We start from the raw sequence: 18,654 nt of genomic DNA on the forward strand, positions 1-18,654 counted from the left end.
CCTTTCATGTAACACACACCACTGCCAACTCATATCCTAATTTTTCACTATCTCAGTTCCTGTATACATTCTTTGTTGAGGTTTTGTACTCTATTATTACATGTAAAACCACCCATCAATCATATGCAATGGATAGAGGATTCTATTAGTAATTAATTGTCCAAATTATATAAAATGGAAAGTTTAGTTACTTATATAGTGGTTTGGTTATACTGGGTCGTGGGATGTTGCTGGAATGCAGGGGTTGGGCTAGTCCTACGGCCTCTCTGTCTTCTGGGGTGACAAAGAAAAAGACAAGAAACGGTCGAACTGAGAACAGCGAAGGGTGAAAAGAAATGATCGGCTTGTCAACGAGGAACAAAAATAGGAAAAAAAGAGAAAATATAAAATCATAACATTAATAATAATAACTAAGTAAAGGCTCGCAGTACAATTTACTAAATTTCATCAAATTCCATTGTAGAGTGTATTATTTGCATTACATTTTGTGCTCATTTTGTAAAATATTGAAAAAAAATGTTCATATTGTTCATTTTAAACATCAGGCAATAGTTTTATTTCATGCTATGTATAATAAATATCTCCCAGTATTTTCAGTTTATCTGAAGCCAGGAACTGCTCATGAAAAATAAAGCAACTGACATCAGCGAATACGCATTTGTGTACTCGACTTCTTGTGTTCAGTGGCCTGGCATTTTTTGCACAATGCAAAACAAGCGCACAAGTTTCGCTTTTTTTCACAAACAAAAGGCTCCTTCTACCGTCGTTACGTCATCACAAAGAAAACAATCCATTTACCCAACCTCTATATTTCTAATAACCTTGTTCCTGTCTGCCACGTCAGTGGTGAAAATCCATAAATCAAAGCACAAACATATTGATTTTAACCCTTTCCGGACGGGACTTAGGATATCAAGTTTTTGGTGTTTTTAAGAAAAAAATAGAAAATAATTTGTTCAGTGTGTTGTCACTTATTTTCTTTTCTAAAATCTACAACACGTCCTCTTTCCACAGATATATTATATGTTATATAAATTTTCTCACATTGATTTTTTTTCTGTAACAATTTTTGGAAGTAGAATAAATCATAACATTGCTCTAATGAAAACATATTTTGAATATGTAATCCAAAATTAATTCATGAAAATTACGTAAAAACTTTCTATTAGAATGAAAATCATCACTAACTGCGAAATCAGAAGTGGAATCATCGTAAGATATTTCCACAATGTGGATATGCATTATTAAATGCTATTCTCAAAAGTAGATATAAACAAAAGCGCAACATAATTCGACACGAGTACAAGTAAAATTCAACAACGATGAAAATGTGACATGTACCGTTTGTGGTAGCCTACTAATTCCAACCGTGAAATAAAGTTTGTATTTCACAGCAGTCTTTAAAGTTTCACCTGGCAATACTGCATGTCTGTCATTCCCATCACCACACCTCCGACTGGGCAGCATCCACATCGATGCATTCCTGCAATCTCGTCCTGAATCCAAATGCCGGCGATGACTACAGATCTCTTGGCTCTTCCGCGTACACTTCCGTCCTGACATATCCCCACAGCCAAAAGTCACAAGGAGCCAGGTCTGGCGACCTGCGGTACAGCGCTGTTCCTGCGGGTTCTCTGCGGCCAATCCACCTGCCTCCTGAATCGACGCCATCTTCGAATCAACTGATCGCTCGCAGTCACGTGATCCTCGTCCAGCGTTGCCAGGTAAAAAAACAACCTCTAAAGACTGCTTTGCAGTACAAACTTTATTTCACTGAAATATATCTGTTCGTTACCAAGTTATAGTGAATTTAAATGTGCGAAGGACTTCTGGACTGTATAATGCAAGTTCTTATAACATTTTAGGTGTCCTTTCCGTGTTCCTCGATGATTCCAGCTTGTGAGTGGAAAGGCAGTGAGGACTGCTCCAATAAAATTAAATCTATTGTCACAGACGAAGGCCTGTGTTGTTCTTTCAACATTATTCCACAAGAAATTCTTTACAAAACTAGGTGAGTGGGTAGTATACTCTTCTTCTAAGCATATCGTTCAATAATTACGAACTATTTGATACAATGGTACTTATTTCGACTCTTCTGTTTCCTTATAGGAATTGACTAATATCGTAAAGTACAGAATGTTTCAAAAGTCGCGCGACCAAAATTTTGAAAATGTATATCATGAAAACCGTAAGAGATATTTACACCGGGTTTGCTGCATTATAAAACCTCATCCATTGAGATATTTTTCAATGCTTAACATTATCAATTTATTCCATACAGAAAATTAAATGAATTAATAACTGGCGGAAGGCAGGGTTAAAATTTTTCCAGAAATGCACTTTTGAGTGAGAGAACTATGTAAGAAATTATCGGAGAGTCATAAATAGACGTCTGATGAGTGATGCCATGCCAATCTGTCATTTGCAACCAATAATGATCATGTACAGCATTTGATGGATTTATGACTGGCGATTTTATGGTTGAGTGAAAAAGCGCCATTTTTGGGACATATCTCCGTAGCTGGCAACACTAGCAGGTCGAAATTTTGTCACCAGACGCACGCAACATGTGCCTAAGTATTGTCCATACATTTACGTGAAAAATCTTAAATCATGATTTTGTACCGAAATTGGACTCTTGAGAGAATCCTAGGCTGCCGTGACTACCCTGAATTTTCTTCGCTTGCGCGCGTGCATTGTTGAAGAGTATTTTACTACTTATTGTTACACTCATGTGCAATTAGTTATCCTGGAAAAATACCCTGCTTCTGCTCTACCTCACAAAGCAACTGTTGAACGACTGGTGAGACTAGTGCGTCGATTTCGGGAAAGCGGAAGTGTGTGACAAAATACGAAGTGGTCGCGCATCGGTTTTAACCCCTGCGGCAGTGGGGGATGTGCGTACATGTCTGGAATAGGGATGGCCAAACGGATCCCGGATCCAAAAGTTACGGATCTGGATCCGGATCCGAAAATTCCGGATCTGGATCCGGATCCGAAAGTTCCGGATCCGGGTCCGAAAGTTCAGGATCCGGATCCGAGAGTTTCGTATCTCAATCCCATTATAATATTACCATACCTTAAAAGGTATTATAATCTTAAATTACAAATAAATTTTTCATTAGTTAGTCCGAGTATTGTTCCTAAAATACTTTGCTACGCATCGGCTAAAACACACGTGCACAAAAATAATCTTACTTGTTTAACATAAAATGTCAGAGGTGATTTTGTAAATGCCATTGAAACGAATATGTATTCATTCCAATGTATTGGAAATGGAAACACACATAAATGTGAGACATTCCATTCCGGGATGAAACCTTTAACACATATAACAAGATAGAAATGTTATACAAAAAATATACAATTTTTCTAAAGTTACAGTTTTACAAATTAAAATAAAATATTGTAATATATGCAGTGTTATATAATTACAAAGTGTAAAACTAACAAGGGAGGTTATCTAAGTGTCCCCCTCCGATTTCAATGAAACTTGGCAGGCGTATAGTTGGGCCCAAAGGAAGAAATACGTGTTTTTTTGTTTCAGTTTAAAAACGGTTTTAGGGGGCAAAACCCACTCAAATGTCAAGATGAGGACAAATTGAAGTGGGGATGTGACCCATGTGTCCCCCTCCGATTTCCATGAAACTTGGCAGGTGTATAAAGGGACCCAAAGGAAGAAATACGTGTTTTTTTTTTTTCGGCTAAAAATATTTTTTTAGGGGCAAACCCCCTCAAATGTCAAAATGAGGACAAATTTAAGTGGGCATTTGACCCCTGTGTCCCCCTCCGATTTTCATGAAACTTCGCAGGTGTATAGAGAGGCCCTATGCCCCCTGTTTCTTCCTATGCCCACTGTTTCTTCCTATGCCATATTTACGTAGTTTCGGGGTCAGATCCCCACTTCAATTTCTCCTCATCTTGACATTTGCGGGGGGTGTTTGCCCCCTAAAACAGTTTTTTAGTTGAAACACAAAAACACGTTTTTCTTCCTTTGGGCCCCTCTATACACCTGCCAAGTTTCATGGAAATCGGAGGGGGAGTAGACCTCCCTTGTATGTGTATTAATTAATATATATATATGTGTGTGTGTATGTATGTATATTATATATATATATATATATATATATATATATATATATATATATATATATATATATTAGCAGGTAATAATATGTTATAAACACATTCTTACTTTCCAAAGAAGCGCATGTGGGATGGCAAAACTTATCCGGATCCGAAAATTCCGGATCCCGATCCAAGAGTACGGGATCCCGATCCGAAAGTTTTGGATCCGGATCCGAAAAATTTTATGATCCGGATCCTAACCGGATCCGGATCTGGCCATCCCTAGTCTGGAACAATCTGCAACGAAAAGCTTGAGGAAACTTCTTATAGGGCTGTGAAGAAAACTACCCTAAAACCATATCGTGTTGGCGCTGTCCAAGAACTGCGGAACCTTGATAAGGATAAACGCTTGAAGTATTGGAGGTGATTTCGATCCCTCATCATATTCTTTTATTTTGTTTTGTTTCACTGATGAAGGTTGGTTCCGTTTGAATGGTTATGCTAACAGCCAAAACAGGAGAACATGGTCCGCTGAAAATCCTCATGCGAAAAAAACTTGAAGTTTGTTGTACTGTGACACATGAGTATTGCGTTTACTATTGTTCTCAGACTGTTTCTGTTTTCAGACTTGACAACATTTGATTGATGGATTGATTTGCTTAATTTTACTTCACTTTTTGTGCCACTTTTGGCTAATTTGGGAAGATGTATATGAGTGATGATATGATGAAATTAGTGAATTGGCACTCACAAACATCCATGCCCAGGGCCAGGATTCGAATCCGGGACCCCTGGCGTCGTAGCGCAAACCATTCCGCCACCGGGGCCGCCCAACTTGACAACAATCAACAATATTAAACACCAAAAAATGATTCCACATATTGTTAAGGGTTGGCATTTACTGTTGAAGATCAATTCTCAGATGTTTTCAGCAAATTAACAATGTTTCACAATATTTGTAACTGCTTCCATGTGGATAAATTATAACATAAATCTATTAACCCAGTGAAAGCCTACATGATTGGTTTACTGATTTAATCGACCCTTAATGTCCAAATTGTAATAATAATAATAAAATAGACGCGTAGTAGCCGCATTTATGACTCGCCCTTACAATTTCGTAACAAGCTCCTGTCAGCTGTGTTGGAATGGCAGGGTTGCCAGGTGTGGAGAAATTTTCACTTTAAAGTCAAATTTCGACCAAAATTATGATTTTCATTTCTAACGTAAATGTATGGACAATACTTAGACACATGTTGCGTGCGTCTGGTGACAAAATTTCGACCTGCTAATGTTGCCAGCTACGGAGATATGTCCCAAAAAATGGCACTTTTTCACTCAACCCATAAAATCGCCAGTCATAAATCCATCAAATGCTGTACATGATCATTATTGGTTGCAAATGACAGATTGGCATGGCATCACTCATCAGACGTCTATTTATGACTTTCCGATAATTTCTTACATAGTTTTCTCACTTAAAAGTGCATTTCTGGAAAAATTTTAACGCTCCCTTCCGCCAGTTATTAATTCATTTAATTTTCTGTATGGAATAATTAGATAATGTTAAGCATTGAAAAATATCTCAATGGATGAGGTTTTATAATGCAGCAAACCCGGTGTAAATATCTCTTTTCATGATATAAATTTTCAAATTTGGGTTGCGCGACTTTTGAACCTTGACCCAATATATCCTAGTACCCAATGTGCCCTATTTGCTATTTCCAAGAAGTTACATGATGAATTCAACAGATGACTTCAGTGTATCATTCAGACTGTCCGAATGACGTAATTGAACGTTTTGATTGCACCTGTAGTGTAGTAACTTGTGGACAAAGATGCGAAAAAGCTGGAATTCGTGATTGTGTTCTACCTGATCTAATATTGCATAGTCAAGTTATTACTTGCTGTGATGTAAATTTATATCTCTAGTCCATATTATGATTGCTCATCATTTCTACTTTAAAATAATGTGCTTAGTTCAGCCTTTAGTTTAAAGTCCTGTTTATAACAATGAAAAACAAACACTATGAAGGTGTACTCAATATGGCCTACATAAGAAGATATCGTGATAGACATGCGTAAACGTGACATTTCTTACTCTTATATTCACTTAAAGTGTGTCTCTAAAGGACCTGTCATTTGCCTAGACTGTGATGTGTAATCCATGGTCTTTTGACGACAAATTCTGACACGTTACTTCTTTGTTTATTCATTTGTAAACGATGTTATTTTGTAAATAAAATGTCAGTGTGTCAAAATACTTCTCTATCTATAAAAGAAACATTGTGGTACTTTCTTTACAATTTCTTTACAAAATATATCACTAGGCCATTTTGGGTACGCATGTACCCAATATGGCATAAACGTTAATTTTTAATAGAATCTTCACTGTACCCATGTTGTTATTTGGAACTGGCCCTAATTTTTAGTAAATGTCCAGAAATGTTCCCTCTTTTTAATCTTGCCACTAGTTTTACCTTTCTCACTTTGTACACTCTTCGAAACAATTGCAAACCTCAAGTAGGCCATATTGGGTTCAGGCACCTTAGTCAAGTGTCATTAGCGAGGGACTAGATTTTTTGGGTCTTATTTTATCAAGGTTAATAGCGTAAATATAGCTCCTTTAGCAACAAACAATCTTGCAATCAGGCATCTTCAAAATTGTAAACTTCTTACTAAAATAAATCATATTTTTAAAAGGAACGTTAAACTGATTGAAAAAATCACCAAATGAAAAAGTGGACCCATTCCATTGTCAGTTTGTCTAAGCAGTTAAAGAATTAATGAAATGGGAGTATTTCTTTTCAACTTATTTCTGATGTACCTTGTAATATGAATGCAATGACACCTTGAATACAAAATAATTTATCTTAGACTTCTTTCTTTCTTGTAATGTAGGAAGATCTAACTGCGTTAATCACTTAAAGATAGTGATATTCATAGTAATTCATTTTACATTTAATACATAGCAACCTAAGAAAGAGTTTCTGTAAAGATTCAAGTTATCAAGATGGCTCTTGGTTGCTGACAACCATAATTTACAACCGCATTCTAAAATAGGTTGAAAAATAAAATAGGCAGAGTTTCCAAATTGTATGTCCAGTACCGATTAGCCTATCTGTGCATAAAGTGGACTTCATTAAAATAATTATAATAATCAGACCATTATCAGGTCATTTCCTTCACCAAGTGCTAAGATAATATTGAATATTTTCATTAAATAAATTTATTTTTCAGGATGGTTGCTAACCCCTCCACCACTGTCGACTGGGTGCCTGATTTTGGGTACCCGAGTACTGTTGGTCTGAACGCTACCCCAATGCGAGCGCTTGGAGCTGGAGTCAGGTACGGCCTCACCATAACGCTGGATGTCTCACGGTGGGACTACATCACAGAATGCTCACATGGGGTTATTGGATTCAAGGTAGGCTGAAGATTCATCAGGGTTAAGATTCATTGTAATGACTAGGACCTGGATAATTGATATACTAAAACACAGTAAAATATGTACACAGAAAGAAACCTATAGCCAGGAAATTTAGTAGCACTTACTAAATTTGATAATTTTGACCAAATTTTCTGGTAACTCTAAACAAAACTGCGCTATTACTAAAATGATTTGGTACTGGCGAACAACAATTTGTTTGTCGTCCATTTATAAACACGTGTTTTGTTACAAGAAACTAATTTTTGGTTATTCCAAGCACTTGTTTATATTTGTAAATGTGTATTTGACAATCTAGAAACCTATACTGAAACCATTCAGAAAGTAAAAATTATGCAACATCAAAAACAGCATTTCTATTTTATTTTCTTGAAATAAATGGCTTAAGTCAGACAAACCAACAGAAGCATATCTCAAAAACATAATTGAACATACTTCTGTTACTTTTCCAACACACGACCTTGTAATAGTAAGGCACAAGAATATGTTTCAAAGTTTCAAATATGAAACAACTTCTCCTGTTGTACAGGGCTTTGTATGAAGAGTCAGGAAACTTCTGAAATTTTTATCTCCGTGAATTTCTAAATTCGTTCCCAACTTAAGAAATAAAGACTGGGTGGGAATGTGTATTCTGAGAATATGTGCTACCATAGTTATGTTTTACTCGTCAATAATTTAAGTGCTAGAAGTTCATTTTAAGGTGTAAAAACAAAACCATAGCAGGTAAAGGGATAATCGTGCAATGACACACTATGAGCGCCGCAGTGACAGGTACTTGTACTACCCCCTATTCACGATAATACACGGGATTGAGTGGGAATGGGAAAGCGTAAAGTATAACAGAATGCTATAATTATACAAATGCAAATTTATATTTTTTTAAATAAAAAATGTACATAAAGTGCACTTCGTGGCTATTGTTATTATAATGCCACAATTTGAATAGAGGTAGGTAGAAAAATATATTCTTGAAGTCTTCTAGATTTTGTTCAGTTCGAACATTTCGAGCAGGGGTTTACCCAGAATTTTCCATCTGCGGGTGCAAGTTCGTATTTAGAGGGGGGGTTAAGAGTAAGGGTATATTTAGAGCCAAAATGACCAAAAATTGGGCCTTTGTGAAAAAATTTACGGCGGTGTTGAGTATTAGGGGTATGTGAATAGATCACTGGCTGCGAGTGTGGTTGTGATATGTCTGTATTTATATACTCATATATAGTTTTGTGATGTCACGTGATGTCTCCTTGCAGCTCCTCCTGCACAGCCCAGTGGAGATGCCGATGGTGTCCGACATCGGGTTCCTGGTGGCACCTGACACCCAGAACGTGATCACGGTGAAACCTAACATTATGTGGGCGACGCAGAGGATCAAATCCGTGAAGCCCAAGAAGAGGCTGTGCTACTTCGAGGACGAGAGGCGTCTGTATTTCTACAGCTTCTATACCCAGAGGAACTGCCAGATGGAGTGCGAGGCCAACTTCACGGCCAGCGCCTGCGGATGTGTCCTCTTCCACATGCCGAGTGAGTAAATACAGGGTGATTCGAAAGTCTTGCATTGTTAAAAAAAAATATACGGTTTGACCAAGATGAGAAAACCTCTCTCGCGCTATGGGTGAGTTTCATTCAAGGTGGATTGATTTAAATCAAGATTGAAATGACTTTAAATAAATAATTTATAGAATAATGTACATAAGGATTTTATACACTTCTCGTGAAAGTACATTAATCTTGTGTAATCATTGAATGGTGTTTATTAGTCTCTAAGAAAGAAAAACAAAGAAAACAAAATATATGTACTGATGGTGTGATGCTCGTACGAAAGGATATTTAATATGTAAACTGTAAACACACATTTCTCTTGATTTAAGACTCAGTAATTTTTATGGGCAAAAATAGCAAAATAGAAAATAAAAAAATATACAAAATACTAATCATGTTAAACCGTAAATAGTGTCATTATCATTTAACTGTAAATAAACATGACAGCTGATATTTTGCAAACTATCATTTAAAAAATTGCCAAAAATCAGCTACAAGGACTACAAAGATATTTTAAGTTACAATTATAGAGTGCATCCAGAATATCTTATTTTCACTGGAAGAAAAGTTACTGAAATTATTATAATTTCATTAACACACTCAACAAACATTTCCACAGTTGGTTCATGTATACAATACCAGAAACAGAAAAATGTATATTTACATATATTTTTTTTATTTGCTCTAATCAAAGTATTCAAATATTTATCAGGGCCTTTTACTAGAAAAAGTCTATAAAGAAATATATATCTATACGTATGGTGTCAAAAACCATATAAGCAACTTTAAGCGTGTTTTTTTTAAAAAATAAATCGATTTAAATAAAAAATAATCCGATTTAAATAAAAAAATCATCAAAAATAATTAAAAAAATGAAAATCATCAAAAATAATTTAAAAAATGAAAATCATCATTTTTATCCACGCTGGTTTCATGTGCCGTCAGGATGCGCACAGCTGCCATGTTTTGCGGCCAATTTTGTTTGTCGTCTTCAAGCAAATATCGTTAAATAACGCGAGCTTCTGTTTGAAACACCTACCAACAATGTACCATCTTAAAGAAGGTTTAAATCTCCCGCCCTCCCGTTTGAATTTAATTTGTTTACAAGAACTGGCCTCCATCATGGCTGCCCGAAACCACAATTCAGCAGTTTGTGACGTAGGTGAAACACACCTATATCTAACATTGTTGAAGTTTTTGACAACAGCAAGGGAGGAAAGTTAAACATGTAACAACACGGGGGCACTCTAGTAAGAGCGATGGGGAAGCGAGCGGAGAAAACAGACGACTATCAACTTTAGTTCGGGAGTTTGCCAGGTTCTCATCTTGGTTGAGTTGTTCTTCAATCAACAACTTAGAATATATAGAGTGGCGCTTCAATTTGCGTCAGCAAAAATCATTGCTGGTGCCTCTTCAACCACTTAACAGTACTTATTCTAATTCTTTGTCTTTAGCGTTTTACCGTTTTCTTTAAACTTCTTTAGAAATACAGTATGTAACATTGTTCTTCGTACACATAGAATTTCAGAGGGAAAAATGTCATATCTACTAGTAAATATATTCATTTTCATATGTACCTGGAAATTAATGTTAATGAAGGTTTCACCAACAAATGTCAATAAAAATGTATAAACAGATCATGTAATTTGTGTGAAAAGAGAAAAAAACACGCTGTTTCATGCAACATTGTTATTCGTACAGGCGAGAGTTTCAATCTTCCTCGCATGCAGCGCCACCGATATTCGGGCGATTTCGTGCAGTTTGCAACTTCGTAACAAGTTTGAATATGCAGGCGCGCTCCCCGTCAAGCGGAATGCTGGCGTAGGTATTGTTGTAGGCCTATCGTCTATCTATCAGCGTGTTCGAAATGGGCAAGGTGAAGGAACTTAGTTCCGATCTGAAGGATGTTACTATAAATTTGGCCCTTAGAGGTTATTCGTTAAGAAAAATGGACAAACAGTCAATAAATCATACTCTACAGTTCAATACATAGTAAACAAATTTAGAGAGGAAGGTTCAACATAGAATGTGCCGAGAAAACCAAAAGAGAGACGGTTGAATAAACGTGATGAACGCTTTATTTTAAAAAGAGTGCGAGAGAACCCCGGACTAAGTGTTCCTCAGTTACGACCGTTAGTAGAAAATGTTGCTGCCAAGATGATGTCCGATCAAACTGTCAGACGTACCTTGTGGAAGCATGGGTATCATGGCAGAATACCACGAAAGAGGTCGTATGTAAATAAGGTGAATCGCAGGAATAGACTTTCATTCGCAAAAGATCACATCCACAAGGACCAGGAATTTTGGGATAGTGTCATATGGTCAGACGAGTCCAAGATTAATATATACGAGTCAGATGGGATAAATAGGGTCTGGAGAAAATCAAATAAAGACAATGATCACATTTACACAGTCCCAACAGTTAAACACGGTGGTGGGTCATTAATGATTTGGGGCTGTATGTCGTCCAAAGGTGTTGGTACCATCCAGTTTATTGATGATATCATGGATGCATATGTCTATTTGGATATATTGAAGAACAATGTAAAGCAGAGTGCCCAAAAAATGGACATGCCGCCTATCTACAAATTCCAACAAGACAATGACAGTAAGCATAAGGCGCGAGTTACCATGAATTGGCTAATATGGAATGTGCCCAAACTACTACAAACACTAGCTCAAAGTCCAGACTTAAATCCCATTGAGCATTTATGGGCAATTTTGAAGAGGCGAGCCCATAAAGCAGGCGTCAAGTCCAAACAAGAGTTGAAAACTTGTGCAAGCCGAGTGGAATAAAATAAGCTCTGAAACATGTCGGAAACTGGTTAATTCTATGAAGAACAGGTGTCAAGCAGTAATTAAAGCCAAAGGATACGCATCAAAGTATTAGAACTGTCAGTCAATTTGCTCTAAATAGACTTTTTTCTTTTATATTATTAAGTGTACGAGTAGAAAAGTTCTAAAAAAATGGCATGTTTCTCTTTCAGTTTCATTTAATTTATTATTGTCATTGGTTATACAGAATTTGAGTAAGATTTTATGTTCCTAATGATATTAGTTATTGAATTGTAAAGAAACAATTTCAAAATAGTGTATTTCCTTTTAGATATTAAAGCATTTTCTTTGAAAATCCGTGTGTACGAATAAGAATGTTACATACTGTATATGTGCAATGGTTCCACTACTTTGCAACACTTAGTTTTGTACTGCATGAATCTTTTTTGACAAATATGCATGGAATTAGTAGCTACTCTAAAAAAAATATAACAATTTTTGTAATAATTAATTTAACAACAAAAATCATGATACCTGAAACTACTCAATAGTTTTCGACTAAAATAACAATGTCAAAAACATTATACAGTTTTGGTTCTATTTCGCATCACTGTTTAAATGTTTGTACAAACCTTTCACTAACCAGCAAAATATTAGGAAAATTTTCGTGTTACACCGTAGCAAGAGAACATTAAGTATGTGCATAATCGAATACGATGTAATTGTAAGGTACTATATTTGTACTATAAAATCATTTTCCAGAATTTTGGATGATACGTAATCAGTACAATATTTTTCAAGAAAGATTCTCGTGACACTACAAAAAATAAGAGGTTAGCAATAGCATAGCACAAAGTGACAGAGCCATAAACATTTGTTGAAGGCTTCGCATGTTTTGTGTACTACGTTCGTCTACATATCGCAGTAAACTGTGATATACTGTAGTAATAGTTCCAAAAACTCTCACCAGAGAGTATACTATATAAATGAAGTCATAAATCTCTAAAATATCATCATTTCAATGATTATAAAACATACATTTCGCAAATGTTTATGAATAGTAATCTTTCTCTTCTTTTGCAGAGAATAAAACTACTCCTATTTGTGAGAACGAAGAACTTCGTTGCGTGGATCAGGCGATTGGTTAGTATTAGAAGCAATATTTTACATATTATAACCAGTACTATATTTTAAGCAAATGTGAAGTTCTCTTTAGATACTGCGTTTTGATTTATACTTTCAATCAGAAAAAGCGTTCCACCAATTTGTCAATTCGATAGAAGTGTGACAACTATTTAGGTTTTACTGCTACCACAGTTATTGCGACTTCATTCTAGATTATTTCCTGAGTCGAGAAAGAGAACTCAACTGCGCATCCAAAATGATACGGCTTAACTGTGGTTCTTTTGGATAAAAGATAGCATCGCTTTTTTATCTCTTAGGTTAAGAAAAGTTAAACTTGTGCTGTTAATATCAGTGATTAACAATATGTGGATCCACATTAAACTGTCGTGTGAAGCTAACTTCTGAACTACAATCCGTAACATACCCCATCGGTACGAGTAGAATCTTGCCCAGACTTGTCAGAACTTGCTTCTAGATGTTGTTGAGAAAGAGGTTTTTACACAGGAAGCGGCCGAGGCTCACCTTGTGGAAGGTGAATGAAGGTCGGGACAAGAGGAACTAAACCAGGTAATCTAGGAAGCGAGGGGTCTTTTGATTGTCATCGCTGAGAGGAGTAACACTGCTAGGAGAGAGTCTATTCGTACCGAACGGGGTAAGTTTTACCATCTCCTGTAATCTGCCATTCTCAGTAAGAATGTTGCGGAGTTAAACATCTGTCATGCCATTTACTTGTTAATTATAATTAGTTTAGTTACCCTTTTTAGGGCCATCGCAGCCAGCAAGTGATGTAATTTAAGGATGAGCTACAACCCCATTGGTTCGATCCCTTGTTCTACAGGTTAGAACGCTACGAACGAACCTGGATATTTAAGAAACAAGAGTTCGATAAATCCTTTTAAAGGACTATGTCCCAAACTGTTATTTTGTTGTTACTACGGCAACCTTAATGTTGCCAAACACATAAACGTTATACCATTTTATTACAGATTAATATCATTATTTAACATTAGGAACGAAACATACCCATTTAAAGTAGTATAACAGATATGAGTATTTTAAATTTACAATCAAAACCTAAGGAACATTGTTCACAGAGAACAGTCAAAAACTGATGAAGTGAATGATGGAAAACAAAACAATATGTCCTTGCTTTTCCCAGGTTTGAATCTGGTATCTCTGGGTACTTAACACTCTTCACCTATTTAAGTATACCCTGTACCAGCTAACTGTAGACCAGCCGAACAAGAACAAGTCTCTGTGCAAGTATTGAAGCGAGACGGCTCCACCAATGAACAATGAGAGGAACGGGATTGCGACTGGAGTTACCCGCTTTCCAAGCTTCGCTCTGGCAGCGTTGCCAACTTTTGAAAACCACAATACCGTACGCACATGGCAAACGGACAGTATTTTTTCTCCAGGTCCGTACGCTTCGTTTAAGAATTTCTTAGGGAACTATTAGGGATAATACAGCAAGTGCAAATTTCGACAAGCCGTACATTTAGCGTACGGACTAAGGTCTGGACCGTACGTCCGAACGCGCCATGACATTTCCGTACATGTACGGTCAGGACCGTACGGTTGGCAACGCTGAGCTTTCACCATTCGATTTCTCCCCTCCTCCTCTACCGCTATGCGCGACCCTGCTCCACAGTTAGCTGGGACAGGGTATAGTTGAAACATTTTGGAATCATATATCCCTGGAGTGTTACTGGTGGCGCACATGCGTATTTAGGAACTTGAAGTATTACGTTTTGTGCAAAATTATTCTTAACTTTATCATTTTATTCCAGGGGTCCCGGGTTCGATAGCCGGTGGAGGCACACAGTGGTTCGGATCCCACTTTAAACTGTAGGTCCAGTCCCGATTAACCTTACTATGCATACAGTGTACTTAAAACACCAAATCATTATTCCAAAACTGAATATTGAAGATAATGACTGAAACATAGTGAATTAATGAATGAATGAAAGATCTGATTTATTTTACTTCGCGCTTGGCTAATTGCGAACATGAGGATGAATGATGATACAATGAAATAGATGAAGGGAGAATCGCTGACAACTACGGACAGCACACAGCACAAGTCCCATAATGCTGGCAATGGGTCCAGACGCCAGAGCCTCGCTAGTGTGCAAAATGCAGTCGAGAGTGTAGAAAAGAAAGTCCAGCACAGATATTTCTGCCGTGCGATGCGCGACAGAACTAAAGAAGCAGTGTTGCTAATGGAGCAGATAGAAAAATCGCTGCAGTGCGCCGATGCACAGCTGTTACGTACAACAAGGAAATTAGAGAATTCAGGTCTATCTAACGTTGAGTTTTAAACGTCATGCATTATACCAGGACTAGGATTAATATGTACTAACAAGTGGACTAAAAATTCGCAAAATATGAACTAACACATACGTAAAATTAACAAAAATGCTGCAAAGAAGACTTCTTCATACGATTCCTTATTTGAGTGATTTGAAACAAAATAAAAATATATTATTTTTCATTGCATTAATGCACTGGTGGCGTTCTAACTGTTCACTCCCAAAACCCGTATACACTGGTACGGAACTGCAACGGCAGATAACATGCCAACGTGTTAAACTACGACAATTGGACCACAACACTCCTTCTCAAGCAGTATTATTATTTCCTCTCTGTGATCGGCGAAAGTCGGTTGCCTTTGTTCTACATTCCACAACAATAACAAGTACATATACTGCCACTAGACGATAAGCTGCGCGGCTTTTTCTTTTGCTATGAACCAGGGCTGGCGCTAGTCATTTTGCCTCCCTGGGCGGTGGCGGTAGATGCCGCTCCATTTCGACCCCCCCCCCCCGCCATTACGCAGCAACGGGAAATTGAAAATCAATATATTCCTAAGTAAAACATCAAAATATAAAATAAATAATGAAACTTCTTATGCTATTTCAATACTATTAAGCGCAAAAGAATATCTCGCTCGACCACAGTTTTCAATAGGCTTATTTTTTTCTTCTCTTCAAATTTTGCCGCCCTGGCCGGTGGCACGGTTCGCCCTCCCCTTCCGCCGGCCCTGCTATGAACTTGGTCACCCATCAAAGCATGGCAATTTTAACACAGAAAACAATATGCATCGCATTAAGCAGCAAAAATGACAGCCTCCTCTTCCTCCACCTAAATCCCATCTTTCGCAGCAAACGTCGCAAACTCTCTTGACTTCCCGCAAAATTTATGTCCGCCTGTAATTTGACATGCAATTTTTTCAATGTCGGCATTTCATTTTCACGCAGAGCGTAGTCGTATATGCGCCTACGGATAACGTTTTCATCGAAAGCGTCCACTGACGATTTGGTCGCTGGTCTTTGTCGTTCTTTCCCGGGAGTGTGGAATGATGTGGAGGGGCCTTCTGACATCTCAAGAGATTGTCTTTCGTTCATGATAGCCTTGATTGTTCGTTCAGGAACTCCAGTCGCAGCCGCTGCTCTCTTGCCAAAATGCTGTATTGGGATGCTAACACCTTCACTGGCTTCCTCCTTCATGAACTCGTGCACATTGCTTAGAATTTCCCGAGCTTGGCTATGCAAGGTTTTTGATTTCAACTTTGACAGAACTGGAGGCATTATAGAATTTAACATTCATTAACAAACACACACTTTCACATACACACACGCAATACACGCACACAACGTCAAACCGGTAAAATACTTAGTATGAGATAAAAATATGGTGCTTCCAATCCAACAAAACTCACCGTCATTTTACCTGCCCTTCCGTGACAGAAATAGTGCTTCATTATTACAGTTGGCAACACTAGTTACTAGCTAGCCAATGAACATGCACTGCATAAAAGAAGCAACCACTACGCCGTGCTATATTGCCACATTACCGTCCCTGCCGAACGGTGTGAACCGCGAGCTGGAGCGCTATTCAATTGTTTTCAATGATGTTTGCGCGATTGTGTCCAGGAATGGAATTACAATATGGCAACAATAGCGAAGGTTTTCGAGCAGGGTAGAACACGTGATACTAAGAGAGAGGGAGACGAAACGAAAATTGGTATCTACGCAACGGCAAATTTATGTGTGTTGTACTCTAATACCTGAAAGTGAAGTTGACATTTGGGTGTCTTGAGAAAGCGTAACCCCTTACACAATCGCCGTCGTTTTATAATCAAAGTGTCCTGGTCCTGGGTTCGATATCCGGTGGAGGCACTTGCACAGTGGTTTGGAGGATCGCACTTTAAACTGTAGGTCAGGTCCAGATTAGCCTATCTCTGCCTGAAGTTGACTTAAAACAACAATTCAGCAGCAACAACGTAATTATCTCACTTTTTTCTCTTGAAATCACTCTAGCCACAAACTCCTTGCTTTCAGCTCTGATGCGAATGAGGACTTTTGAGAACGACATGAATGAGGATGAGGAGGCGAGAAGCGACCCTCACAAGCTGGAACTAGCCGACTGTGGCTGCATGCCTGCCTGTAGCGAGGTCAACTACGACCATGACCTGTCTTCCTGTTCGCTCACAGAATCCTACTTCGACAACATGGGTTGGTCGCTAAACGGCAGCTACATCAGGTGAGCACATCATCCCTTCGTCCTTCAGTTTCTCTATGAATGTATAATGTCTAATTTTTTTTAAAAGAAAAGAATTTTCGTGCGATTATAGTGCCAATGTAGTTGTTTTTTAGACTATAACCAAGTGAAAAGTCACATACAGATATGTACACACACACACACACACACACATACATACGTATATAGAACCAGAGGAACGTAACTAAGAAGATGCGGTTTTCAGTTTTGTTTAAACTCCTTTGAAGAGCTCTGTCAGGAGTCAGGTCGACATATCTCCACTTATTAATTCTTAGCAGTAAGGTGGAGTCACCTATCTCCAATTTACTGACTCTTTTTAAGAATCAGACATACAGTAGAGCGTCGATTATCCGAAGTAATTGGGGGACATGGGTGTTCGGAAAACTGGTTTGTTCGGATAACCGAACTGTACATGTTTATTTGCCAAAAAGAAGTACTGTACACAGGCACGTATCCAGAGGGGGGCTTAGGGGGCTCGAGCCCCCCCCGAAAGTTTTAGGTTTACACTAGATAAAATGAGGTTTTTGATTTCTTGTGGTGTGAAATAAAATAATGTGACAATAATTAAAGGAGAGAAATAATTATCGAGACAAGACGGAGAATGTTCCGTAACCCTGTTATTGATAATAGAACGTATCCAAGATGGGGCACAGGGGGCTCGCCCCTTTCCCCAGGAAATTTTTCAGTTTACGTTAGATAAAATTAGGTTTTTGGCTTCTTAAATAATGTGAAAATAATGTAAGAAGAGAAATAATTATCGAGGCAAGACGGAGCATGTTTTCTACCCCTGTTATTGTTAATGGCTCGAGCCCCCACCCCCCCCCTCTGGAAATTTTTCAATTTACACTAGATAAAATTAGATTGTTGGCGTCTTGAATAATGTGAAGATAATAAATTTATAAATCTGAGAGAAATAATTATCGAGACAAAACGGAGAGTGTTCTATAACCCTATTATTGTCAATAGCACGTATCCAAGGTGGGGTTGAGGTGGCTCGAGCCCCCCCCATGATTTTTTTTTATTTTACACTAGATAAAATAAGGTTTTTGGCTTTTTGAATAATGTGACGATGATTTAAGGAGATAGATAATTATCGAGGCAAGACGGAGAATGTTCTATAAAACTGTCATTGTTAATAG

General features: G+C 37.7%; 1 protein-coding gene across 1 annotated transcript in view; it reads left to right on the forward strand.

Annotated features, from left to right (window-relative positions):
• Nucleotides 1–18,654, forward strand: part of LOC145983001 (pickpocket protein 28-like) — a 109,795-nt gene that overhangs the window by 73,028 nt on the left and 18,113 nt on the right. The window contains exons 5-9 of the mRNA XM_083116310.1: nucleotides 1,866–2,011; nucleotides 7,309–7,495; nucleotides 8,764–9,034; nucleotides 12,911–12,970; nucleotides 17,296–17,497. Coding sequence (XP_082972436.1) covers nucleotides 1,866–2,011; nucleotides 7,309–7,495; nucleotides 8,764–9,034; nucleotides 12,911–12,970; nucleotides 17,296–17,497 — 866 coding nt within the window. The remainder of the gene's footprint in view (nucleotides 1–1,865; nucleotides 2,012–7,308; nucleotides 7,496–8,763; nucleotides 9,035–12,910; nucleotides 12,971–17,295; nucleotides 17,498–18,654) is intronic.

The sequence above is a fragment of the Lepisma saccharinum genome, chromosome 1 (assembly GCF_977018435.1).
Source record: "Lepisma saccharinum chromosome 1, izLepSacc3.1, whole genome shotgun sequence".
NCBI classification, from domain to species: Eukaryota; Metazoa; Arthropoda; class Insecta; order Zygentoma; family Lepismatidae; genus Lepisma; species Lepisma saccharinum.